This window comes from Cetorhinus maximus, chromosome 14, assembly GCF_964194155.1.
Source record: "Cetorhinus maximus chromosome 14, sCetMax3.hap1.1, whole genome shotgun sequence".
NCBI classification, from domain to species: Eukaryota; Metazoa; Chordata; class Chondrichthyes; order Lamniformes; family Cetorhinidae; genus Cetorhinus; species Cetorhinus maximus.
In genome coordinates this window covers 25,747,958-25,775,439 of record NC_135892.1, presented here as the reverse complement: position 1 = coordinate 25,775,439, position 27,482 = coordinate 25,747,958, and the positions used below count along the sequence as shown (strand labels likewise).

At 44.9% G+C, this 27,482-nt stretch overlaps 2 protein-coding genes across 2 annotated transcripts in view; both read right to left on the bottom strand.

Moving 5' to 3' along the window:
- The window catches only part of kat14 (lysine acetyltransferase 14), a 74,736-nt gene extending 58,843 nt beyond the window's left edge, over positions 1 to 15,893 (bottom strand). The window contains exon 1 of the mRNA XM_078556715.1: positions 15,626 to 15,893. Coding sequence (XP_078412841.1) covers positions 15,626 to 15,893 — 268 coding nt within the window. The remainder of the gene's footprint in view (positions 1 to 15,625) is intronic.
- A 139-nt stretch (positions 15,894 to 16,032) lies between these two features.
- Positions 16,033 to 26,169, bottom strand: pet117 (PET117 cytochrome c oxidase chaperone). Its single transcript, XM_078556716.1, has 2 exons — positions 26,011 to 26,169; positions 16,033 to 16,252 (listed from the first exon to the last, which is right to left on the bottom strand). Exons 1-2 carry the CDS (start codon positions 26,104 to 26,106, stop codon positions 16,088 to 16,090), a joined length of 261 nt encoding a protein of 86 aa, XP_078412842.1. The 5' UTR covers positions 26,107 to 26,169; the 3' UTR covers positions 16,033 to 16,087.
- Positions 26,170 to 27,482: the final 1,313 nt, after the last annotated feature.

The window sequence follows — 27,482 nt, the reverse complement described above, 5'->3', positions numbered from 1 at the left end:
TGAGCTGCTTTGCAGCAGAGCCAAGTCCATGAGAATCCACCCAGCATGCAACGGACGTTCCTCCAGTGTGCCATTGCTGTCGGGCTCCAGCATCTACTACTCCTCGGATGTCCGCTATGTGAGCAAGGCCCTGACGGTAAAAAGTCCCGACTTCTACACATCACACTTGTCAAGACGTATTCTGCACTAGAGTGCTTTCCTGCTGACGTGGGCGGACGATCCAGCATGGGGGAATGATTCCGGTGGGCTGGCCTTATAACGATATGCAGATATATTACTGTCCAATGACGGAAAACGCAGCCCATCATCAACAGGCTGAGCGGACGAACGCAACCTGGTTTCACGACACCATAAAGCCAATTTCTGGCCTTCTCGCCATATTGTCCATTTACACTGCTGCACACGCCCGGCACCAGCAGGTACGGAAAATTCCGCCCTTTCTGTCTGTCTTCATGAAGGAAGATACAAAAACCTCCCAGAAATACTAGAGAACAAAGGGACTAGTGAGAATGAGGAACTAAAAGAAATTAGTATAAGTAAGGAAGTAGTACTGGACAAATTAATGGAATGGAAGTTTAATTAAAGTTGATAAATCCCTTGGACCTGACGATCTACATCCCAGAGTGTTGAAAGAGGTGGCTGTAGAGATAGCGGATGCATTGGTGGTCATCTTCCAAAATTATATGGATTCGGGAATGGTTCCTGCAGATTGTTGGGTATCAAATGTAACCTCAATATTTAAGAAAGGAGGGAGAGAAAAACAGGGAAGTACAGATCTATTAGCCTGGCATCACGAGTAGAGAAAATGCTAGAATCTATTAGAAAGAATGTGACAACTGGACACTTAGAAAATAATGGTAGGATTAGGCAGAGTCAACCTGGATTTATGAAAAGGAAATCATGTTTGACAAACCTGTTAGTTTTTCGGGGATGTAACGAGCTGAATAGATAAGGGGGAAATCAGTGGATGTGACGTATTTGGGTATTCAGAAGGCTTTCGATAAGGTCCTACACAAAAGGCTAGTAAGCAAAATTAGAGCACCTGGGATTGGGAGTCATATACTGGCATGGATTGAGAATTGGTTAATGGACAGAAAACAGAGAGTAGGAATAAACAGGTCATTCTCAGGTTGGCAGGCTATGACTAGTGGGGTACCGCAAGGATCAGTGCTTGGGCCCCAATGATTCACAATCTCTATCAATGATTTTGATGTGGGACCAAATGTAATACTTTCAAGCTTGCTGATCGCACAAAATTGTGGAAGTGTGAGTTGTGAGGAGGATGCAAAGAGGCTTCAAGGCAATTTAGACCCTGTTCCTCAGGGTAGTGTCCTCAACCCAACCATCTGCAGCTGCTTCATCAATGAACTTCCTTCCATCATAAGGTCAGAAGTGGGGATGTTCATTGATGATTGCACAATGCTCAGCACTATTTGTGACTCCTCAAATACTGAAGCAGTCCATGTCCAAATGCAGCAAGACCAGGACAATATCTAGGCTTGGGCTGGCAAGCGGAAAGTAACATTCATGCCACACAAGTGCCAGACAATGACCACTTCCAACAAGAGAGGATCTAACCATCACCCCATGACATTCAATGGCATTACCATCACTGAATCCCCCACTATCAACATCCTGGGGTTGTCATTGACCAGAAACTGAACCGGACTAGCCATATAAATACTGTGGCTACAAGAGCAGGTCAGAGGCTAGGAATCCTGCGGTGAGTAACTCACCTCCTGACTCCTCAAAGCCTGTCCACCATCCACAAAGCATAAGTAACTTTCCAATCTCTTACCATTTAAGAAATACTCTGCATTTCTGCTTTTCCTACCAAAGTGGATAACTTCACATTCTCCACTTGGCTGGATCAGTGCAGCTCCAAGAACACTCAAGAAGCTTGACACCATCCAGGGCATGCAGTCCGCTTGACTAGCAAACATTCACTCCCTCCACCACTGACGCACATTGGCAGCAATGTGTACCATCTACAAGATTCACTGCAGAAATTTACCAAGCCTCCTTAGACAGCACATTCCAAACCCACGAACTCTACCATCTAGGACAAGGGCAGCATACATGTGGGAACACCATCACCTGGAAGCTTCCCTCCAAGCCACTCACCATCCTGACTTGGAAATATATCGCAACTATTTCACTATCGCTGGGTTAAAATCCTGGAACTCCCTCCCTAACAGCACTGTGGTTATACCTACACCACGTTGGCTGCAGCAGTTCAAGAAGGCAGCTCACCACCACCTTCTCAAGGGCCATTAGAGATGGACAATGAATGCTGGCCTAGCCAACAACGCCTACATCCCATGAATGAATTTTTAAAAAGACAGGCTAAGTGAGTGGGCAAAAATATGGCAGACAGAATATAATGTGGAAAATTGTAAAGTTATCCACTTTGGTAAGAAAAAGAGAAATGCAGTTATTTCTTAAATGGTAAGAGATTGGGAATGTTCGATGTCCAAAAGGACCTGGGTGTCCTTGTTCATAAGTCACTGAAAGTTAACATGCAGGTTCAGCAAGCAATTAAAAAGGCAAATGGTAGGTTGGCCTTTACTACATTGATTTGATTTGAGTACAGGAGCAAAGACATCTTGCTGCAATTGTATAGAGCCTTGGCGAGACCACACCTAGAGTACTGTGTATAGTTTTGGTCTCTTTACCTAAAGAATATAGTTGCCATAGAGGGAATGCAATAAAGGTTCACCAGGCTGATTCCCGGGGTAGCAGGATTGTCCTATGAGGAGATATTGAGGAGGCCAGGCCTGTATTCTCTAGAGTTTAGAAGACTGCGAGGTGATCTCATTGAAACATACAAAATTCTTACAATGTGCAACAGGGTAGATGTAGGAAGGATGCTTCCCTGGCTGGGGGGATCTAGAATTGGAGGACACAGTCTCAGAAAAAGAGGTAGGCCATTTAGGACCGAGATGAGGAGGAATTTTTTCACTGAGGGTGGTGAATCTTTCGAATTGTCTACTCCAGAGGCCTGTGGAGGCTCAGTCATTTAGCATATTTAAGACAAAAGTTGAGAGATTTCTAGATATTAAAGATATCAATGGATATGGGATAGTGCAGGAAAATGGCATTGAGGTGGAAGATCAGCCATGATCTAGTTGAATGGCAAAGCAGGTTCAAAGGGCCAAGTGGCTTTCTCCTGCTCCTATTTGCTATGTTCCTATGAAGTAGTTTATGAACAGCCATTTGGGCGAATTGCTGAATAAAAACCAGTCCCATGGGAAATGCACCCAGCGAGGGGTGACATCAGAAAATGAGTGTTGGAGGAAATGGAAATAAGAGAAAAGAGGATACCGTGCATATCTCAATTTTTTAATATTTTAAAACAATGTAAATCTCCAAAACTTCATTAAATTGGTTGATGTCAAATGTCAATGCATGATTTTTGAATTACACATGCATCATTCGAACAATTAGGCTAATAATATTTGTATACATCCATCTCAGTGTTTTGCAACTAAACCTACATCATGAATGGACAATCCAGTATCCCTGATCCTGAACTCTCAGCTAGCTTGTACAAGCAATCACCACCTGGCTTTGTTCATTGTTTGAGCTGGGTGCAAAGGATATGTGTGTGTTGGTATTTCCTTTCACAGGCTGAAACCAGTAGCAGTTCTACTGCAGTCCTAGTGATGCTAATGCTGTCAGGACGGCATGTCAATTTTCTTACACACATGTTCAGTGACAACACATTGACTGAATGGTTAGTATTGGGTATTTAAGTTTTGAAAAAAGATCTAACTAATATACGTAAGCATTAAAATTTAGGTACTATTCAAGGTACATTTTAATAACTCTATATTGAATTATTACATAAAGCACAATAAGCAGCTATTCCTAGTATATCAGTATCTGATAACACAGAAATATGGTACTGCACAGGACACAGGAAGGTTTCCAATAGCAGCTCTACAACAGGTTGAATTGAGAGAGCACAATGGTGCAGTCAAAAATACATCTGTCATCAGTTGTGGTACTATTTCAGATATGCTCTCAATGGGATTTCCTTTGCACATGCCTCCTCTTGCATTCTTTTTTGTTAATAACTGCACCTGACAGCACCTTATCACATCCCTTAGCACATTGCAAAGACTTAACAAATAATCACATTGAAATGGTGCTGTGTAGGGAAATGCAGCAATCATTTTGCGCACAACAAAATATCACTAATAACATGAAATGATTTTTTTTGCTCACACTAGTTGAGGAAGAATGCTAGCCAGAATACCAGAAGAAATCACGTGTTTTTCTTACTGAATATGGAATAGTACTGTCAGGTCTTCAACATCCACCTGAACAACCTTAGTTTAATGTCTTATTCACTTGAACAGCACTTCCAATGTAGAACACTCCCCTTAGAATTGCACTGGAGCATCTGCTTAGATCATACAAAAACATGCTAAAGGGAGTGAAATAAATTGAACCTTGAATAAATCCAATGTACAAAATTAAAAAGCAAAGAGCTTGCACCTTTCATGGCTGCAGAAATCCAAAACACTTCACAGCCAATGTACTTCTGAAATGTTGTCATGCAGGGAAACACAGCAACCAATTTGCACACAGCATGGTCCCACAAGCAGCAATGAGATAATTACCACAATCTATTTTAATGCTATTGGTTGAGAGATAAATATTAGCCAGGACACCAGGGAGAACATCCCTGCTCTTCTTTGAGTAGCGGCATCTCTTTTATGTCCACCTTACATCCCTCAGTAAATGCCAGCATTTACTGCCTATACCTAGTAGTTATTGAGAAAATGGTGGTGAGCCGTCTGCTTGAACTGCTGCAAACCTTGTGGTGGAGGTACACCCACAGTATTGTTAGGATGCAAGTTCCAGGATTGTGACCCGACTCAGTGACAGTGAAGGAACGGTGATATAGTTCCAAGACAGTATGGTGTGTGGCTTGGAGGGATACTTGCAGGTAGGGGAATTCCCGGGTGCCTGCTGCCCTTATCCTTCTAAACGGTAGAGGTTGCAAGTTGAGAAGATGCTGTCAAAGCCTTGGTGTATTACTGCAGTGCATCTTGTAGATGGTACACACAGCAACCAGTGCGCTGGCGGTGGAGGGAGTGAATGTTTGTGGAGGTGGATGGAGTACCAATCAAACAGATTGCTTAGTCCTAAATGGGCTCCTTGAGTACCGTTGGAGCTGCACTCATCCAGGCATGTGGGAAGTGTTCCGTCACACTCCTAACTTGTGCCTTTAGATGGCGGACAGGCTTTGGTGAGTCAGGACGTAAGCTACACGCTGCAGAATTCCCAGGCTATGACCTGTTCTCATAGTCACAGTATTTGTGTGGCTCATCCAGTTAATTTTCTGGTTAATTGTGACACACACACACACCCCCCCCCCCCCCCCCCCCCCCACCCAACACAGCCCCGTCTCTCCCCCAGCCCCACTCCCCCCAGGATGTTGATGATGGGGATTCAGTAATGCTAATGCCATTAAATATCAATTGGATTGGATTGCCTGGATCTTGTTTGGCACACATGTTGCTTGCCACTTCTCAGCCCAAGCTTGAATGTAGTCAAGGTCTTGCTGGATGCAGATACAGATTGCTTAATTATCTGAGGGGTTGCGAATGGAACTAAACACTGCATAATCACCAGCGCGTATCCCCATTTCTGATCTTGTGATGTAGGGTAGGTCATAGATGAAGCTGCTGAAGGTGGTTAAGCCTTGGTCTCTGCCCTGGCAAACTCCTGACAGTTGTGATGTTTGGCCTCCAACAACAACCACCTTCCTTTGTGCTAGGTTTGGCTCCAATCATTGGAAGGATTTCCCTGATTTCCTATTACTTCAATTTTACTAGGGCATAACTTCAGTCAAATGCTGCATTAATACCAATGACAGTCATTCTCACCTTACCTCTTGAATTCTGCTCTTATGTCCTTGTTTAGACTAAGGCTTTATTGAGTCTGAAGCAGAGAGAGCTTTGCAGAACCAAACTGAGTACCGATGAGCGGGTTATTGCTGTGCAAGTGCCACTTCATATTACTGTCGGTGACCCCTTCTATTGCTCTGCTGATCATTGGAAATAAAGTGAAGCAGTGGTAATTAGTCAGATTCGATTTGTTACCAGCTGGGAAATAAAGCCCATTGGAAATCAGATCCACTGCAGGACAAGATTTTACAGCAGCTGAAGCTGGCAGCAGAATTGGGACTGAGTTTCCTGGCAATGCACAATGTATAGTTCTTCATCCACAATGGACTCTGTACTGACTGCTACTTCTTTCAAACCTCCAAAGGATACGAAAACAAATTTTATAAGAACATGCTGCATTAGATAGCGTTGGAAATCTATACGGAACAGAAATCAGAAAATGTCAGAAATGCACAAAGTCAGTCAGAATTTGAAGAGAGAAAATATTTTTGATTTAAATCCTTTGCCAGATCTAGAAACTGAAAGGTACATCTCTCCCCTCATTTTATTTAGTCCTGTTAAGAGACTCAATTAACTTTGAGTTTGCAGTTCTGATGGAGATTCTGCTTCCATATTTTCTCCCTTCATATTCTGACAAACCTGCTATGTTTATAGCACTTTCTATTTTTTTTAGGTGCCCAGAAGGTAATTACTTCTTTATATTTGTAAGAAAAAAAACTCCACTAAACCTACCAGTGCAACTGTGAAGGTCAAATTCTAAACCTGGTGGTAAGTTGTAAATATAAACAAAGCAGCACCATCTGAATATATTGTTTTGATTGAATGTAGAGCAAGCACCTTTTGGGACAATGACAAACTAAGCAGCTGAGTACTTTCAGCCCATTGCCATACAGGCCATTAAAGTGGGGCTACTGAGGAAGGTATCAGCCCCAGCATAACACTTGCTCTTAGCAAATTTTGGAGGACTGTGTGCATTGAGGGCTGAATTTTATTTGGAAGGCATGGGTCATGGTGACAGCATCAGATGCAGGTGCCACTGCTGCATGAGTGACATGTGGTTGGCCAATTGATGATCTGGGATTTGCCAACTGACATGAAGGGGTGGATAACGAGGCTGGTGCCACCTGACTGAAAGGCAGGTGCTGTGCCTTCTTCAAAAGGGCTGCCAGTCCTGCATGCTGCCTTGGTGCTAAAGAAAGCCTCAGCAAAGGCACTTAAGGCCACTGTGGCTGAACTGAAGACCCCTGCACCCCTGTGGTAGAACTGAAGACCCAAAGGGAAGACTGGGAAGCTGCTACTGCCATGGCAGAGGGAGACCTCAGGTGGCCCCACAGTTCAGCGATGCCTCCCTGCAAGTTCTCCTCTGGGCTATAATGGCAAAGGAGGAGCTTCCTCTTCCCAAGGGACAAGACCCTCCCCGCTGACAAAGCAAGCCTGGGCAGAGAAGGTTAGCAGCAGTGGGGTCACACCTGATCCTGGATGCACTGCTGCAAGCAGGTTACTACCTCCTTCACTCTACCAGGGTGAATCCTCCGTACCACTCCCCTTTTTGGGGCTTGCATCTAGCAACATGGAATGGTGCAATAGACGGCAAGAAAGTGAGTACCTGGGCAGAGGCTAGGGGGTGTGGCAGTGGCAAACCTTTCAGATGCATGGCTTCATCTCGGCAACAGCCAGCCATCTGACTTTTGTCAGCCTCACTAATATGCCTTGACAGCAAGCATAGAATGGCAAAGAATGGGGCAGACAGTTTAATGATAACAGTGTAAAAAGGTCCATGCAGGGAATAGTAATAAAAAAATAAAATTGAGGTCACTTTATCTGAATGCAAAGAGCTTTCACAATAAGATAGATTAACTACAAACACAAATAAATAGCTTAGATCTAATTGCCATTACAAAGGCATAGTTGCAAGGTGACCAGGGCTGGGAAGTAAACAGTCCAGGGTACACAACATTTCCCAAAGAAAGGCAAAATGGAAAAGGAGAGGTAGCCCTGATAATAAGGGTGGTATTAAGACAATAGTATGAAAGGATCTTGCTCAGAAAATCAGCAAGTATAATTAATGTGGGCGGAGATTAGGAATTGCAAGGATAAGGAAACACTGGAGGGAGTAGTTTAAAGGCCTCTTAAAGTAGTTATACCACTGCACAAAGCATTAAACAAGAAATTATTGGAGCTTGTAATAAAGGCAGCATAATAGTTGTAGGGGACTTAAATCTGCATATAGACTAGACAAATCAAATTGGCAATGGTGGTCTGGAAGATGACTTTGTAGAATATTTTTGTGACAGTTTCCCAAAGCCATATTTTGTGGCACCAACTAGCTATTTTAGATCTAGTATTGTGCAATGAGGCAACTGTAATATCACAGCAAAAGACCCACTGGGAAACAGTGATCATAATACAATTAAATTTCACATTTAAGTTTGAAAACAACATACTCCAATCACAAACAAGAATCTTAAACTTAATCAAAGCCAGTTAAATAGGGAAAGCTGGTTAAGATTGAGTGGGTAAATAGATTAAAAGTAAATAAACAGTGGGAAACATTTAAAGAAACTATTCAAAAGGTTCAGCAAAAATACATTCCATTAAAAAATAAAAACTCAGCAAGAAAGATCAATCCATGGCTTACTAAGGAGGTTAAGGATAGTATTAGATTAAAAGAAGATGCTTATAATGTTGCAAAGAATAATAGTAATTCTTAAGATTGGGAGTGTTTCAGAAACTGGCAAAGGGCCACCAAAAAGTTGAGAGAAAGATTAAAAATAGAATAAGAGTAAACTAACCAGGAATATAAAAACAGCTTTCACAAGTATCTAAAAGGAAGTGAGTAGCTAAAATAATGTTGGTTTCTTAGAAGCAGAGACAGAAGAAATTATCATGGTGAAATGTGGAAGTGGCAGAAATAGTGAACAAATATTTAGTCTGTCTTCAGACTAGAAAATATAATTACATACCAGAAATAGGGGGTAATCGAGCAGCTAATAAGAGTAAGGAAATTAAAACGATATTTACGGAGACAAAAGTACTAGAGAAACTCAAGGGGCTAAAATCTGGCAAATCCCCAGGACATGATGGCCTACATCCCAAGGTTCTAAAAGAGATAGCTGCAGAGATAGTGGATGCACTATAACTTTCCAAAATTCCCTAGATTCTGGCAAATTGGAAGTTAGCAAATGTAACACCGCTATTCTAGAAAGTATGAAGAGAGAAAATAGAGAACTACAGGCCAGTTAGCCTAACATCAGTCATCGGGAAAGGGCCAAAATCTATTAAGAAAGTTTTAACAATGAACTTAATAAAGCATAGTATGATTAGAACAAGTGAACATGGTTTTACGAAAGATAATTCCTGTTTGATAAATTTATTATAATTTTTTTTTTTAGGTTGTAACTAGTAGGGTAGATAAATGGGAACCAGTAGAGGCAGTACACTTGGATTTCCAAAAGGCATTCAATAAAGTGCCACACAAAAGGTTAATAGACAAGATGATGGCTCATGGAGTTGGGGGTCATATAGTAGCATGGTTAGAGGGTTGGTTAACAGACAGGAAGCAGAGAGTGGGGATAAAATTTTCAAGTTGGCAGGCTGACAAGTGGAGTGCCGCAAGGATCAGTGCTGAGGTCTCAGCTATATACAATCTATGTCAATGACTTAGACAAAGAGACATAGAGTAGTGTTTCTAAGTTCGCTGACGTTACAAAGCTTGGTGGGAATGCAAGTTGTAAGGAGGACACGGAGAGCTTGCAAAGAAACAGACAGGAGTAGACAACAAGGTGGAAGGTGGAGTATAATATGGGGAAGTGAGAGGTTATTCACGCTGGTTGTAAAAATATTTTTAAAAGACCAAGAACTTGTAAATGTTGATGTTCAGAGACTTAGTCCTTTGTCCCCTCCACCGTTAGGTCAGACTGCCTGAAGGTGCTGGGGATATGGTGCGGAGGGATCAGGGCATGCGGTAGAAACTGGAAGGAGCGAGTGGCTATGGTGAAAAGAAAACTGGGCATGTGGGAGCAACTGTCCCTGTACATTGTGGGTAAGAACCTGTTCATCAAGTGTGAGGCACTCTCAGTGATGCTGTACGTGGCGCAGGTCTGGTTCATTCCTCACTCCTGCGCGATGGTGATCACCCAAGCCATCTCCCGCTTTATCTGGAGGTCGAAAATGGACCGTGTTAGCAAGGACACGATGTACAAACCTCTAGATAAAGGGGGAAAAAACGTGCCCAATATCACCCACATCGTGATGGCCACCTTTGTGTGTAGCTGCATCAAGCTGTGCATGGACCATTGGCATGCAAACACCAAGGGCAGAATTTTCTGCCTGCCGGGTGGGCAGGCCCGACCCAATCTCTGGCGGGCAGGGAGCCGATCCCCGCCGCCATTTTACTTGCGCATGCCAATTAATGCCCCACTAGCATGACGTCCGGCAGGAAGCGCTATGCACTTCCTGCGTGGGCGGGGAGGGATTCCCCAAACGTGAGAGTGTGTTCTTTCACGCATGCGCACGAAAGAGCACACATCTCTCTGAGACTAAGTGCTGCCTCAGGGAAATCGCTTACACTCTGAAAAATGTTAAAAATAAAAAAAAAAATTCCCTAAAATGTCCCCCTCATGTGACAATGTCACATGAGATGGGACATGTTCATAATATACATACTAACTTTATAAAAATGTTTAAAACCCTGCATGAAACCTCATCCCGCCGGTGGATGAGGTTTCATGTTTTTTCTATTGCCCGCTGGAGCTCCTGGCCTGCCTGCCAACCTTAAGGTTGGATGGGCAGGTCCTTTAATTGTTTTAATGATCCTGTCAATGGCCTCAATTGGCCAATGACAGGTCAGCGGGCGCACAGCTGATTTGGCTGTGCCTCCACCTTCCTGAAAATTTAAATGGGGCGGGATGACGTCGGGGGTTCCTCCGGACATCATCCTGCGTCATTTTACATGTCAGCAAGCGGGTCTCGACAGCAAAGTTCAGCCCCAAGTGTCACTACGTGCTGTGGTTCTACCTGTCCCCAGTGTTGCGAAGGATGGGTCTGACCACGCAACCGTAGAACGCTCCAAGAAGTTGTACCATGCCACGCCACCTGTCCCTCGCGGAAAAATGTACGCAGAGAAACACCTTTGACCACAAGTCTACCAGGCAGTGGTCGGGACATAACGTCCTAGAGGCCCTGCGGAAAAAGGAAATGGTGGATCTTGTTGGATGGTCCCCCGGGGAGACTGTCAGTCATTTGGCAGAATGCCTCATCACCAGGACTTTCCAACAAGCACCAAGACGTAGCTTGGCTAGTGGTAAGAAAGGCCATCCCCGTCAGATCCTTCCTACACGCCAGGAGTCTTACCCCCTCCACATGTTGCCCTCGAGGTGGCTGTGGTGGGGAAGAGACCGTTGTCCACCTCCTTGTGGAATGTACCTTTGCAAAGAAGGTCTGGCGAGAGATGCAGTGGTTTCAGTCGAGGTTCATCCCAAGCAGTTCTGTGACATAGGACTCTGTGCTCTATAGGCTGTTCGCAGGCGACAAACATCAACTGCAGCTGGAGGATCATCAACTCAGTTAAAGGTGCTCTTTGGTCTGCCCAAAGCTTATTGGTCTTCCAGCGCAAAGAGTTGCCCCAACCGGGTGCTGCAGACTGGCACATTCCAAGGTCCAGGACCACATGCTAAGGGACGCATTAAAACTTGGGGCAGCCGCCAAAGGGGCAATGGGGAAGGGTCGCTGTCTAAGACCTTTCAGCCATAGTGCACCAAGGGGCTAGGAACTGTATAGACCCCTCGGGCTGTATGACTCACATTGAATGTAGGCAGTGAATATTACATGTATCACAATTGGATGGAAGCACCTCAGAATGCAACATGATCTATGTAGACAACTTAAATACCATTGCACTGCGTGACTGTCTGTTATGATCATTTTGAAACGTCTGTAATGTTCCTTGATTGTAATGAAGCACCTCAGGGTGCGGCATGATCTGTGTGAAAAACTTGAATATGATTGCACTTTTGTGATGGCCATTTTGAAATGTAAATGTAAATATTTTATGAATTAAGTACATTTTTTCAAAAAAAAGTGGGTGTTCTCGTATAAGGTACACAAAAAGTTAGCATACAGATACAGCAAGCAATTAGGAAGGCAAATGGCATGTTGGCCTTTATTGCAAGGGGATTGGAGTTCAAGAATAAAGAAGCCTTGCTACATTTGTACAAGGCTTTGGTCAGATTGTCCAGAGCCTCCTTTGCGCGTCTTTCAAGTCACATCACCTCTGGTGCAGGGGTTCCTCATCCTGTGCCAAGTGCTCAGCAGCCTCCTTCACATGCTCCTCATCAAATGAGGAGTAGTTATCACGATTTCCCTATTATGCAAGACCTCCCCCTCTGCAGTGCTAGAGGTTGTGCAGAGTACAAAAGATCACCATGATATGAGGCACCCTCATTGGTGCATATTGAAGGTCTCCACCAAATTGACCTTCAGCAGCTCAATGGCCGGCTCAATTGTCACTAAAATGGGCCAGTGATAAGTACTGTACCTCTCCTCTGCTGCAGTGCGAGTGTTCCTCACAAGTGTGAGTTGCCATGTTTTCAATGGGTAGCCCTTGCCCTGAGAATCCATCACTGAAGGCACATGGGGAGCCAAAAATTCAGTGGCTGATGGGCCTATCAAAGTATGCAGGTGCCATAGCTGCTTCCGGGAACCAAAGGTTTCACTTTCAGTGGTCGCAGGCCAGTTGGACATTGCTGGCTGGGGGAGCCTTGCTGGCCACATACGTGCAGTGGATGACACCTTGCCTTGGGAGAATCCAATGATGGCCCCGAAGCCAATGGACCTCACCACCTGACTGTCCAGGTCGGTTCAGTAGTGCACCAGCCCTTTGAAGAAGGCATTGGTCACCTCCTTAAACCACCAATCATCTCCAGCCTGGGAGAACCCACGCATGTCCCCAGTGGATCCCTGCAAAGACCTGAACATACTGCAGTTGAGGCCACAGTGATCCTCAGAGACACCAGCATCGTGTGTCCACCAAACCCAACGGATCTCAGCCTGCCCTGCAGCATGCTGCATAAATCAGCAACTGTTTCTCTGGAAAGCATCAGTCTGCACTGACATTGTCGCTAGGATATCTGCAAATAGTTGAGTCCAGTACAAACTATCCTGCAGATAGGCCATTCCACGAACAGCAGGCTGTTGATCCTCCCCCATGCGCATCACTCCAGAGTGTCCACCCGGAGGCTGGCCCTCTTGCTGTTCCTGCTGTTGCTGCATTGTACCTCAGGTGCCTGATTTCCCCTTCCTCTATGCCACTCACAAGGGGTCACTAAAACTGGGTGGATCAGTCCCACGCCAGGTAACCTTTCCCCCTCTCTTGCGCTATCTTTGTAATCCACCTTCCCTGGGACCTTCCCCTTGCTGCTCCCTTGGGAGAAAGTGCCACTGCCCCCCTTTGTCCCTTGCAGAAACTGCTGATGCTGGTACCCTTACACAACCTCCACCAGTTGGTGATGGCACCATTACAGGCTTTCTGCTGCTGGTCGGCAATGGGTTTAGTTCCCCATGCTCCCCCTTCCTGCTCATGTTGCCTTTCAGAATGGTTGAAGGAAACAGCATTGATGCCTCACCTCATTGCCACCACCTTTAACCAGTCAGGGCTCTGAAGGCCCTTTAATCTTGTGCACTGCTCATAAAATACAACCTGCATTGTAAAATTCCAATCAATTGCATTTAAATTCATGTCAATTACCTTCTAAATAAGCTCAAATAATGGCCTGCTGTATCTCAACACAATGTTCATAAATCTTTCCCACCACTTGTAAAATTGGGAAGCAACTTCACAATGTCGCACTTCCCTACAAGCGCATCCTGTCCGTATTTCTTGGATGCCCCACCACTGCCTTCCACCCCACTCTACAGGTCTGGTAAAATTCCAGCCTGAGTCTGTAATCATCCTCATGCTAGGTTCATAACATTATGTATAACATGTAAAATGAGCACTGTGCAAATAATTACATGAAAATGTTTGCTTAAGAGCAGAAACTCTCCAAGCCTTCCCCTTAATACAAAATAAGGCTAGCCTCCATGTGCTGCACATTTATACACACTCCTATTCATATCCCTGTTTAGATAACTAGTGGGAGCACATAAAATTAATAGGAGACAGGAAGTGCTGGGAAATACTCTGACGTAGATTTTGGCCCAAGGCTATTTTCATCCCCAGACTTACAGCACATGCCCAAGCCAAGAGGTCTGTCGATCAGCAGGAATTGGTCCTTGGGCCATAGCTACACATTCAGGGTAAGCTGTCAGCACCCATTGTGCCTCCACAGGTCGAGGCCACCTGCCTCACCTACAGCAGCCCTCAGGTGGGTTCAAGAAGGGGGCAGGGCGATTGCCAAGTCAAGTCAGGCAGACACTCCAGCTCCTCCTGAGAAAGGTTTTGTTTTTAAAAAAATAAATTAAAACATACCTAGGAGGTCACAGTGGCCATCAAAGAATCCTACACGGGGAAAGCCTGGTCAATGGTAACTAATTTCACATAGGAGCTCTTCAAGAGGCAGTAGGCTCCCAATTAATTGATTCAAAGAGCCTAACTCTTATCTTAGGCTTCCAGCCAGCGTGCCGAAGAAACGGACCCCACAAATCCTAGAGTGGGTTAGCACCTGTGCAGATTGGATGCAGGCGATCTCACTGAAATTGGAATGCTTTGCACCCATTTTGAGCCTTAAGAATTGTTGCAAAACATGCCAATTTCTATCCCACCTCTCTTTCTAAGGGAACAAATAGACCACAATGCCTCTCACATATTTTCAAACCTTCTAGGAACCTACCATTTTAGACCTATGCAAAATCCCAAGCTACTCTGGTACAGTCAGTTACGGAAGCAACTAATGGTGTCTGAGTCACATCACTAACAATCAGCACAAAGTAGCTATTTCAGGATAAAGCACCCCATCTACAAATGGCACTTCTCTTTGTCTTACCTTCTGCATCTTGGTATGATTTATGGATCATATGACTCAATTTTCACAATCTTAATAGTTATATTTTCTGAGTGCACAAAAGTGCTAAAGAATATCGAATGCCTTCCATTTTCAACTGAACATTCAAGAAGATTGACACCATCAGGGCAAAGCAGCCCATTTGATTCACAAACGTTTAAACATGCGCCACTGATGCAGTGTCAGCAGTGTGTACCATCTACAAGCTGCACTGCAGAAACTCACCAAGGCTCCTTAGACAGGACCTTCCAAACCCACAACTACTACCATCAAGAAGGACAATGGCAGCAGACACATGGGAACACCACCACTTGGAAGTTCCCCTCCAAGTCACTCACCATCCTGCCTTGTAAATATATCGCCGTTCTTTCACTGTCGCTGGGTCAAAATCCTGGAACTCCCTCCCGAACACAGTGGGTGTAACTACACCACATGGACTGCAATGGTTCAAGAAGGCAGCTCACCACCACTTTCTCAAGGGCAATTAGGAGTGGGCAATAAATGCTGGCCTAGCCAGCGATGCCCACATCCCATGAACGAATAATAAAATAAAAGAACTTTTCCAGTAGTTTCCACAAAGAATCAACCAATTTTCCACTGTAACTTTGAGAAAGATTGGGGACCATCAGCTGAGGTCCTGCTCCCCTTATATCAGAATAACAAGAAATATTACTCTTAAGGATATTTCAGGAATAACATACGTACTTGCAGGTATCCACTTCTGACACTTGTCACAGTAAAAAGACATATCTTCCATCCAGGACCCTTCCCCTTCATCACCCAGCTCACTGTTCAAGGAATCCCCACTCTGATCGTGGGACAAGTCCACTGAGGCCTGGTCTTCTGACTCAACTATCAGTAGAGTTTCCCCTTCAACCTCTCCTTCCTCCAACCCTTCAGAAGCAGTCATTCTTGCACATTCATCCTCCATTTGGCGAGCAGTTAAGCTTTTTGTCTCCTCGTTTTCTTCCATACTCCCAAACCTCTGGCAATGTTTACACTACAAAGGGTCAGCAGCTAGAATGGCATAGCAGTTATCCAAAGAGCAGCTTTATTCATCTTAAGTTAAATAATTCTCTCAAGCCTTTTTCCACAATTACGGAGGGTGAAAAAATCCATCATCTGTTAAACATCCAAAGCCATCACTGCATGTTCAAAAAAATGAGGCTACTGTTTTGCAGATTGTTGAGAGCTCCCTGGGGCCAAGGTGCTTCTCTGTAGTCGATCTGTTTCCAGTTTCTTTGTCAGACTAATCTGCTCCTCCAGAATGCGAAGATTCTCTCTTTTGCGCTCTTGTCGTTCAAGATCTCTGAAAACTCCTTCTCGCAACCTCTATAGAAAGAAAGATAGATGTAACTTCATTCAAACACTTGTTTGGTGATCAATACAAAAAAGTCATGTTAATTTGCTGAATATTACAAAGCAGTTTTAGAGAAGCACATCCCAATCATTCAAGTGACTGATGGTTCAAACTGGGAAGTCCACAAATGCAATTTCTCACAAACTCTTTTTTTTAAATTATTCGTTCCTGGGATGTGGATGTCACTGGCTCGACCAGCATTTACTGCCCTTCCCTAATTGCCCTTGCTCAGAGGGCATTTAAGAGTCAACCACATTGCTGTGGGTCTGGAGTCACATGTAGGCCAGAGGCAACAGCAGATTTCCTTCCCTAAAGAACGTTAGTGAACCAGGTGGGTTTTTACGACAATCAACAATGGTTTCATGATCATCATTAGATCTTTAATTCCAGTTTTTTATTGAATTCAAATTTCACCATCTGCCATGGTAGGATTCGAACCCAGGTCCCCTGGAATACCAGTCAAGTGACAAAACCACTATGCCACCGCCTCCCCTAATACTAGCTGCGTCAGTATAGCCAATTGATATGCTGCTGAGTACAAGGCTTGGACGCCATGAATCATGCTTCATGTCAACCTGTGTCTGGGGGTTTATCAAAAGCTGATCCAAAAGAAAAGCAGCTCAATCCACATCACATCCCCTTTTAAATCTGGGATTCCTGATCCAAATATAACATATTCCTTAAGTATTCATTCAAAATATTAAAGAGGATACTGAACTGAAAGCTTACCTGGCATCAGCAGCATATTTTGTAGTGCAATTATTATTATACACTTCCCAGAAATGCAATAATCAGTGTACAAGATCAGTGAAACTGCTAAACTAAAATAATGGAGTGGGTAATTCACTAGGTCACACCTGAATTGTTAATGTTAGAAAAGAACCAGCTCCCCTGCTACATCTTTTCAGTGGCAGTCAGAAATCAACAATCAGGGAATTGTTTTTGTATTTAACAATATGCATGTAAAGCTTCACTCGCCTGATAGTGGAAGCAGAAAACAGAATTTGGTATCACCCTCTTGCACTGGATTATAAGCAGGTACAGTATTAACCTGAAGTATTGTATAAGCTCAGCATTGGAACCTTAGTCACTTTCCATATGCCCTTAACTTGTTTACTTCCCTCTAATCACTGTTGCATATTTCATAAACCAGATCTCTTCATAGAAAAAGAGCCTGTGTATCTCAATATCAAACATGATGAGCAACAGAACCCAACAATTATCCAGTGGGCTGCTCTTTTTGGTCAAGTTGTAATTGTTAGAGATTCAGGGGCTCACCGCTGCTTCAGTTTTGGAATTTTTGGGGCTACATGTGTTTCCCTCCAGCAGCACCGACGCACCCTATCTCTAAGCTGTCCTTGCCCCCAGTTTAATTTTATTCTGTGTTTCTGGACCTCAGTTCTTAACTTTCCCCATAAGCTGAAAGCTGAAGTGCAGCCTTTTTCTCTCTCCCATTCCTAGTCTTCCAGCAAAGGACAAGAACCAACCACTCAAGAGATAACAAGGTTATCCCACAGAGCCAGAGGGCTGGAGAGAATGGAACTGTACACAAGGCAAAGATGGGACGCTACAATGCCATGGAGAGATCTGTAAATAAGAAAGGGTTATGAACTCAATACCAAGAGAAGAGAATTGAAAGGTGATGAGGGGCACTGGAGGAAGATTTGGGTCCAGAACAAGTAGCCATTTTGGTGAAACCAGTGACACCAGTATGGTAATTACAGCCAGAATGACTGAAGAGGGGAGAAGAGAGGGAAGTAAAGGTGGGAGGATGGGAAGAGAAAACAAAGAGAGAAAGGTGCCAAAAGATAACAGGGGCAGATAGTAGAATGAGGTATGAGGGAAGAGGTAATGTACCAACAATGTGAGGAAGAGAAGGTAATACGATTGATAGGATTGTAAAGGGACTGGATAATGTAGATTGTGACAAAGACTGGCAAAGAAAGGGAGGTAGCACAATAGAAACATTACAATCTTTCTGATGCCAAAGGTAACAACTCTAACGTCAAAGCACATTTCTCAATTAATTAATGACTTCATGGTAAAGGGGCACCTCGGTAGCAGTGATCAGAATATGATTGAATTTCTCATTCAGTTTTAGGGAGAGAAGAGTGGGTCTAAGACAAGTGTTTAAAACTTAAATAAGGGCAATTATGAAGGCATGAAGACAGAGCTGGTTAGTGAGCTGTAAAATTAGGTTAAGTGATAGGTCAGGAGAGATGCAGAGGCAGACATTTAGAGAGATATTTCATAACACTCAGCAAAGATACATTCCAGCGAGAACTAGGGCAGGCTTGTCCAACTCATGGCCCGAGGGCCACAACACGACCCCGAAGCCTCTCTATCCAGCCCCAAGAGCCAATGTTCACACTATGGTTAAGTTCAATAAAAGATTCTGTAAAGAGCTGTTCCTCCAATCACAGGCCACACACAAGTGAGCCTATCAGCAGCAAATCCAGGAGAGAAGCAGTCTCTGATTGGAGGATTAATGAGAGGATGAGTTGTTTCTGGTTTTTCCCCTCAGTGCGGCTGTCACCACCTTTGGCTGCACACACTCTCTCACCCTCCTGTGTAGGCGCAGCCTCATAAAGGAGCACAGCGGGCAAGATGGCAGAGTGGACCAGAAGGCCATGAGGAAGAGTAGAGCTACAGCAACAGCGCACACCCAGGCCCCCGTCCACTCAGGACAGCTGAAGTCCCAGACAGGGTGCAGTGAGGAAGTGCATCTCTTCACAGTGTCCCGACTACCTCCTCAGTAAGATGCCCAAAGCTCCTGGGCCCAAGTGGGGAGTGAGTGAGTTTGTGTCAGTGAGTGAGTGTGTGTGTGTGAGTGATTGAGTCTGGGTGAGAGCATGAATGAATCTGAGTGAGCCTGCGTGAGTGGGTGAGAGTGAGACAGGGAGTGAGCCAGACAACCTGCCCTCCTCCTCCCTCCCAAAACGTAACTACAAAGCAGGTCAGAAGAGGTGGAAAACCCAGGCTGAAAGGCAAGCCGCTTCCAACCCCCATTTTCATATGAATTCCGCCAAGGCCAGAGGCGAATGCAAGGTCAGCATTAATTAAACCCAACTTCTTAGCACAGCCCAGTACCCTCCCTCTTCCCTGGTGACCAGGAATTGGGGCCTAGTCTGTCTCTCTAGAAGTCTGCTTCTTAAGCGAAAAGGCAAAAAAAAGGTTTTATTGTTTAACTCTGCTGCTTGACACTTTTTAATGGTTATTTTAATTAATTACTCCTTTAAAAAAAATATTATTTTGACATCAAATTCTAAAAAATTCATGTTTAATGTTGTGCCAAACCTTATCTTGTCGAAATTTGCTCATCAGCCCCTTGATTGGGAAAAAAATTAAATATGGCCCCCACATGAAAAGGTTGGACATGCCTTCTCTCAGGGAAGGGCGCACCAGACGTGGCTATCTAAGGAAGTTAAAGATTGTATCATTGGAAGAAAAAGCGTACAATTCCTCAAAGATTAGCGGCAAGTCAGAAGATTGGACAGAATAAAAAAAGCAGCAAAGAATGACTAAAAGAATATCAAGGAGGGAGAAATTAGAGTACGAGAGAAAGCTGGCTGAAAGTATAAATAAATAGTACGAGTTTCTGTAGGTATTTGAAAAGGAAAAGAGTAGGTAAAGTGAGTGTTGGTCCTCTAGAGGGAGAGTCGAGGGAGGTAATAATGGAAGATAGACAATGACGGATGAATTGAACAGAGATTTTGCATTTGCCTTCTCTGTAGACAATACAAACATCATCCCAGGGATAGTTATAAATCAAGAAGTGAAAGAGATGGAGGAACTTAAAACAATGACAATCATCAGGGAAAGAGTACTGAGAAAATTATTTGAAATAGAAGCTGACAAGTTCACAGCTCCTGATGGACTTTATCCTAGGGCCTTAAAGGAAGTTGCTGCTGAGATAGTAAATGCATTAGTTTTAATTTCCAAGATTCTGGAAAGATCCCATCAAATTGGAAAAATGTAACTCCTCTAATCGAGAAAGGAGGGATACAGAAAGCCAAAAATTACTGGCCAGTTTGTTTAACATCTCTCATAGGGAAAATGCAGGAACCTATTATTAAGGTTGTTATGCTGCGCACTTAGAAAATCGCAATGCAATCAGGCAGGGTCAACATGGATTTGTGAAAGTGAAATCGTGTTTGACTAATTTATTAGAGTTCTTTGAGGAAGTAACTAACAACTTCGATAAAGAGGAACCTATGCACGTGATGTACTTAGCTTTCCAGTAAGCATTTGATAAGGTACCATACCAAAGGTTACTACACAAAATAAGAGCTCATGATGTAGTGGGTATCATATTAGCATGGAGAAAGGATTGGTTAGCTGGAAGGAAACAAAGAGTAGATCTAAACAGGTCATTTTTAAGTTGACAGGGTGTAAAAGGTGTAGCGCCACAGGCATCAGTGCTAGGGTCTCAACTATTTACAATCTATATCAATGATTTGAATGAAGGACCAAATATATAGTTGCTAAATTTGCTGATGACATAAAGAGATAATAATAGGTTAAATGATTGGGCAAACATCTGGCAGATGGAGTATAATTTGGTAAAATGTGAACTTGTCAATTTGGGAGGAAAAATAGAAAAGCAGCAAGTTATCTAAATGGAGAGGGATTGCAGAACTCTGAGATACAGAGGTTATCTGAGTGTCCTGGTACATGAATCACAAAAAGTTAGTATGCAGGTACAGCAAGTGATTAGGAAGGCAAATGGAACATTATCGTTTACTGCAAGGGGAATGAAATATAAAAGTAGAGAGAGTTTTTGCTACAGTAGTACAGGGCATCATGATGCCGCATCTGGAGTACTCTGTACAATTTTGGTCTCCATTTTTAAGAAAGGACATAATTGCATTAGAAGTTCAAAGAAGGTTCACTCAACTGATTCCTGGAATGAGGGGGTTATCCAATGAGGAATGCACATGTTGGGCCTGTATCCATTGGAGTTTAGAAGAATGAGAGGTGATCTCATTGAAAGATCCTGAGGTGGCTTGACAGAGTGGATGCTGAAAGGATGTTTCCTCCTTGTGGGATAGACCAGAACTAGGAGACACAGTTTAAAAATAAGGGGTCTCCCATTTAAAACAGAGATGAGGAAAAACTTTTTCTCTTAGAAGGTCACGAGCCTGTGGAACTTTCTTCCCCAGAGAGTGGTAGAGGCAGAGGTAGATAGATTCTTAACGAACAAGGGAATCAAAGGGTATCAGGGATAGGCAGGATAGTGGCATTGAGGCTACGATCAGAGCAGCCATGATCTTATTGAATAGCGGAGCAGATTCGAGGGGCCGAATGGCCTACTCTTGCTCTTAATTTGTATGTTCAATTCGTCATAAAACAGCTAAATCCACATTACAAGCAGTTACATGGCATGCCTTCACAATTAAATCCAAAGAAACCCATAGGTTTTGATAAATAACAGAGGGTATAAAAATTGGGGGGTGGGGGGTGTTTGTTTATGTAAGAAGCTCCAAAGAAACCTAGTTTGCCACTGGAGAGAAATAACAGACAGTTAAGGGAAGGAACAATTCAAGGCAGAAAATTTCATTTCAGACCGTGATTGGACTATTCGCCTCAAAATTTAAAAGCTAAAAGCTGTTTTATTAAATTAGAAAAATATATATATATACATTTAGGAACAGTACTGCTTTCTGCTGCAGACACAATTCATAACTGGAAGTTCCATCATTTTCATAATAGTGAAATGAAAAGTCCTGCCATCAGATCTGTGTAAAAAAAAAGGCAACCTATCAGAAAGTAGAATCATTTGAAGTTTGATAGGAGGCCATTCAGCCCATTTCTCCAAGAACTTTCCTTCAAGATCAAAGGACACAAAGGATGGCAGGTCAATAACCTGACATTGTACTCACACCTGTCACAATTATCTCCTCTGTCATGCCAGGGTGAAGATCACAGGAAAGCTGCTGAAGAGCATGAGGGTAATTGTGGGACCACCTCAACCAAAGTGACAAAGCAGTGACTTTGAAGGTTATTTCTGTGGCTTCAACAGCGCAAACCTAATCAATAATAATGGATTTTGAAAACTTGGAAGTTGCAAACAAGAGTTGCAACTTCATTAATGAAGCCCCCTTGCATGTATATGATTGTGGCGGTGACAAACTGTCAATGTTAAATGTGTCTAGCTTTGAAAAAGTTTGTACCACAATGATTCTTGTATTGAAAATTATGCAGCGGGAGGTGGTGGTATAGTGGTATTGTCACTGGGCTAGTAATCCAGAGACCCAGGATAATGTTCTGGGGACCCAGGTTTGAATCCCACCATGGCAGCTGGTGAAATCTGAATTCAATAAAAATCTGGAATTTAGAGTCTAATGATGACCGTGAAACCATTGTTGTCGTAAAAACCCATCTGGTTCACTACCGTTCTTTAGGGAAGAACATCTGCTGTCCTTACCTAGTCTGACCTACATATGACTCCAGATCCACAGCAATGTGGTTGATTCTTAAATACCCTCTGAAATGGCTGAGCAAGCCACTCAATTCCAGGGCAATTAGGGATGGGCAATAAATGCTAGCCTAGCTAGCAGCGCCCACATCCCATGAATGAATAAAAAAAGAGGATTTCATTTATCTGGAAAAATGGAAAGGGCCTAAAGCATAAAATGACAAGAATCGTCCTTCACTGAGCTCAATATTGCCTATAATATTGTCAACTCATTCCATGATTCCAACTATGAAATTCCTACCCTTCTTGTTTCACGTCCACCCACCATTACATATATCTCCAAGATATTCAGCGTTCTTCCAACCACTGCTCTCACCGCACCCTGAGATCCACTTCAATGCTGCGCACTGCCACATGTACACTCTTGACCTCCCTCTTCAGCAGCACCGACTATCTTTCCATCCACCACGACCCTGCTCCACCTGGCTGAACTTGTTCTTACGTTAAATTGATTCTTCCGTTAACTCCATTCACTTCTTCTAATAAAAAGGTGTTGCTATGGATATCCTGCATTTTTGTAGGATGCGTGGAACATTCTTTGTTCCAATCCTACTCAGGTACCTTCCCTCATCGCTTTATTAGTACTTTGATGAATGCATTGGTGCCATTTCCTGCTCTTGCCCTGAACTGGGAAATTTCATGAACTTTACTTCCGAATTCCACCCTTCCCTCATCTTCTCATGATTCGTTTCCAATTCTTCCCCTCCCTTCCTTGACTTCTCCATCTCCATTTCTGAGGATAGGTTATCAATCAATATTCACTACAAGTCCACGAACTCCCACAGCTACACTTCTTCCACTTCATTTCTTGTAAGGGCTCTTCAATTCTTCCAATTTCTCGGTCTTTGTTGCATCTGTTCTAACAATGCAACCTTCCATATATGCACTTCCAACATGTCTTCCATTTTCCTCAACCAAGGATTCCTCTCCACCTTGGTTGACAGAGATCTCAACCATGTCAGTGACATCTCCCTCCACTTGTGCTCTCACTCCTCACTGACCCCACCGCTACCCAGAACCACATAGATTTATCTTTATCACCTTCCACTCAAACAACCACCACATTCATCAGATCATCCTCCCGCCATTTCTGCCTGACCATCATTTTCCAAACCTCTCTGGCTACAAGAGTGATGCTGGAGGGCTGCTAATGTTGTACCATTGTTTAGAAATGGAGAAATGAATAATTAAAGGCCAGTCAATTGTTGGAAAAAAATTACATGGGACAGTATAAATTTATTTAGAAGAGCATAGGTCAATCAAGGTCAGTCAGCATGGATCCTTTAAGGAAAAGTTATGTCTGACTAACACAACTGAATTTTCTGAGGAGATAACAAGGAGGGCCAATGGAGGTAGCATTTTTGATATAGTCAACTTTGATTTTAGCAAGGCTTTTGACGACATCTCAAAAGGCACACTGATCAGAAAAGGAGAAATCCAAGGGCAATTAGCAAGCTGGATCTAAAATTGGCGAATTGCAGGAAGCAAAAGGTAATAACCCTTGAATTGTGACTTGAATTGAATTAAATGTTTGGGGCATGATTAAGAAATTTGCAGATGATACAAAACTTGATTGTGCGGTTGATAGCGAGGAACAAAGCTGTACACTGCAGGAAGAAATCAATGGAATGGTCAGGTGTGCAGAAAAGTGGCAAATGTAATTCAATCCAAAGAGTGAGGAAATACATTTGGAGAGAGCAAACAAAGTAAGGGAATAGACAATAAATGGTAGGATAATGAGAAAGGCAGAGGAAAAGAGAGACCTTGGAGTTAATGACTACAGATCCCAGAAAGTAACAGTACAGGCACATAAGGTGGTTAAGAAGGCATTCAGCATGCATTCATTTATTAGCCAAGGCACAGATTATAAGAGCAGGGAGGTTATGCTAAACAGGCATAAAACATTAGCTGGACCACAGCTAGACTGCTGTGTACAGTTCTGGTTACTACATTACAGGAAGGATGTGATCACACTAGAGAGGGTACAGAGATTTACAAGGATGTAGCCAGGAATGGAGAATTCTTGCGGCACTCCTGGAGGAGAGATGGGGGCGATTGCAGGTGGGGGAGTCGGCACTCATGCAGAGTGGGGGGGAGGGGGCGTATGTGCGGAGTGGGGGGGGGGGGCACTCACGTGGAGACTCGCACAGAGAGCTCTCATGTGGATTGGGGAGGGGGCGCTCGCGTGGAGAGGGGGCACTCACAGAGGGGGAGGGGGCGCTCGCGAGGGGTGGGGAGGGGGCGCTCGCGAGGGGTGGGGAGGGGGCGCTCGCGAGGGGTGGGGAGGGGGCGCTCGCGAGGGGTGGGGAGGGGGCGCTCGCGAGGGGTGGGGAGGGGGCGCTCGCGAGGGGTGGGGAGGGGGCGCTCGCGAGGGTTGGGGAGGGGGCGCTCGCGAGGGGTGGGGAGGGGGCGCTCGCGAGGGGTGGGGAGGGCGAGAGGTGGGGAGAGGGAGGGGTGGGAGGGCGACGGGTGGGGGAGGTGAGGGGGCGCTCGCGGAGGAGATGGGGAGGGGGCGCCCACGGAGGGGGAGGGGGCGCCCGCGGGAGGGGGAGGGGGCGCTCGCGGGATGGGGAGGGGGAGGGGGCGCTCGCGGGATGGGGAGGGGGAGGGGGCGCTCGCGGGATGGGGAGGGGGAGGGGGCGCTCGCGGGATGGGGAGGGGGAGGGGGCGCTCGCGGGATGGGGAGGGGGAGGGGGCGCTCGCGGGATGGGGAGGGGGAGGGGGCGCTCGCGGGATGGGGAGGGGGCGCTCGCGGGATGGGGAGGGGGAGGGGGCGCTCGCGGGATGGGGAGGGGGAGGGGGCACTCGCGGGATGGGGAGGGGGAGGGGGCGCTCGCGGGATGGGGAGGGGGAGGGGGCGCTCGCGGGATGGGGAGGGGGAGGGGGCGCTCGCGGGATGGGGAGGGGGAGGGGGCGCTCGCGGGATGGGGAGGGGGAGGGGGCGCTCGCGGGATGGGGAGGGGGAGGGGGCGCTCGCGGATGGGACTCGGATCTCCGGGGGGAAACTGGGCCGCACGCGCCCAAATAAGAGTCCCCTCCCCCATGTCACGTGCTCCAACAGCGCCTCAGTCCCCGCGGTGTCAAATTAAAACCGCACCAGTATTAACCGCATATCTCCCATCACCGCCTAAAGAATACCATCTGGGGTGGGCGCTGTTACTGGGAGCAAGCCTGATGCTGCAGTCATATGGGTCTAGACTCCTCCCGTCCCCGCCGGTCTGAGCGACAGGAGCACAGACCGAAACAACGCACCTCCTTGTCCAGCTGCTGCCTTAGATGGACCCCGGCCACGGTCCCCACTGTCAGTACAACGGAAATGCCGAGAACCACCTTGGACGCCGTCGACATCCTGCGGCCTGGGGAACCCGGCCTGTCACCATAGAGACCGAGACCCGGGTAGCCGAACGTCGAGAGCGAGATTCCAGGCGTGAACGGCCGAGCGCAGAGAAAGTAGATCCGCCCACTGGAAGCATCATCACCATGGAAACCCTGGGCGCCAAGAACCTGATCCCGGATAGGCGCAACGGCACCAGAACACAACTGGGCAAAGTCCGGGCTTTTCCTTTGATTCCTCTCTTGTAATCCTGAGAAAAGGGCTGGATTTAACTTAATTGGCATAAGAATCAGATGAGAGTTGATTTTTTTTTAAACGTAGTCAGGTTTTAAGGACGTGCTAACGGGGCACTTGGAAAATCACAATGTGGGCAAAGTTAACATGGTTTTATGAAAAGGAAATCGTATTTGACAAATCTTTGAGTCTTTTTTAGGGTGTAACTGGCTGCGTAGGTAAGGGGGGAGGGTATATTTGTACTTTAAGAAGGCATTCGATAAGGTATCATAAAAGAGATTGTTACAGAAGTTTGGACACATGGAATTGAGGATTAGTTAACAGAATGCAGAGAGTAGGAATACCAAGTGACAAAATAAGCTGCGCAGAGGACACAAAGAGATATAGACCTTTTAAGAGGGCGAAATGGTAGCAGATAGCGTGTAATGTGTGTTGTATATTGGTTGAACTGAATGACTGCTGAGACATTAGTATGTCTAACAGCTGGTTTATTGGATATAACAGAACTATATACAGATATTCATTTTGGGGATGTGTGCGTTGTTGGCTAGCCAGCATTTATTACCCATCCCTAATTGCCTTTGAGAAGATGATTGGGTGTTACCTGACTAAGCTTAAAGCATTCTGCTTCTTGACTCTTGGTCGTGTGTTTCTTACATCATCATTAGGGGCAGTGCTGTTTACACAGTGCTCTGCAATAACCCTTTCAACACTAATCCTACATCAGCCCAAAGCCTTCATCCATATATATTTTTATTCATACATACTATCCCATCTCCTCGCCACCCACCCCCCCCCCCCCCCCCCCGCCAAGTCTCTGACTTCATAGATTCGATCTGTCAGGAGGCTTCACAACTCTCCCTGATCATGTTCTTGTCAGACTCGGAAGATCAATAGTCTCTTTGAACTAAATAAAAACAAAAAACTACTGCGGATGCTGGAAATCCAAAACAAAAACAGAATTACCTGGAAAAACTCAGCAGGTCTGGCAGCATCGGCGGAGAAGAAGAAAAGAGTTGACGTTTTGAGTCCTCATGACCCTTCAGCAGAACTGAGTGAAGTCAGGAGAGAGGTGAAATATAAGCTGGTTTGGGGGGGGTGGAAAGAGAAGTTGGGGGGTGGGGGTGGTTGTAGGGACAAGCAAGCAGTGATAGGA

Bases quoted from the DNA above. Each gene is read 5' to 3' on its own strand.
- pet117 (XM_078556716.1), bottom strand. From the start codon at position 26,106: ATGTCGACGGCGTCCAAGGTGGTTCTCGGCATTTCCGTTGTACTGACA. The intron at 16,253-26,010 runs GTGCGTTGTTTC...TTCTTTCTATAG, and splicing joins GGCAGCAGCTGGACAAGGAG to AGGTTGCGAGAAGGAGTTTT.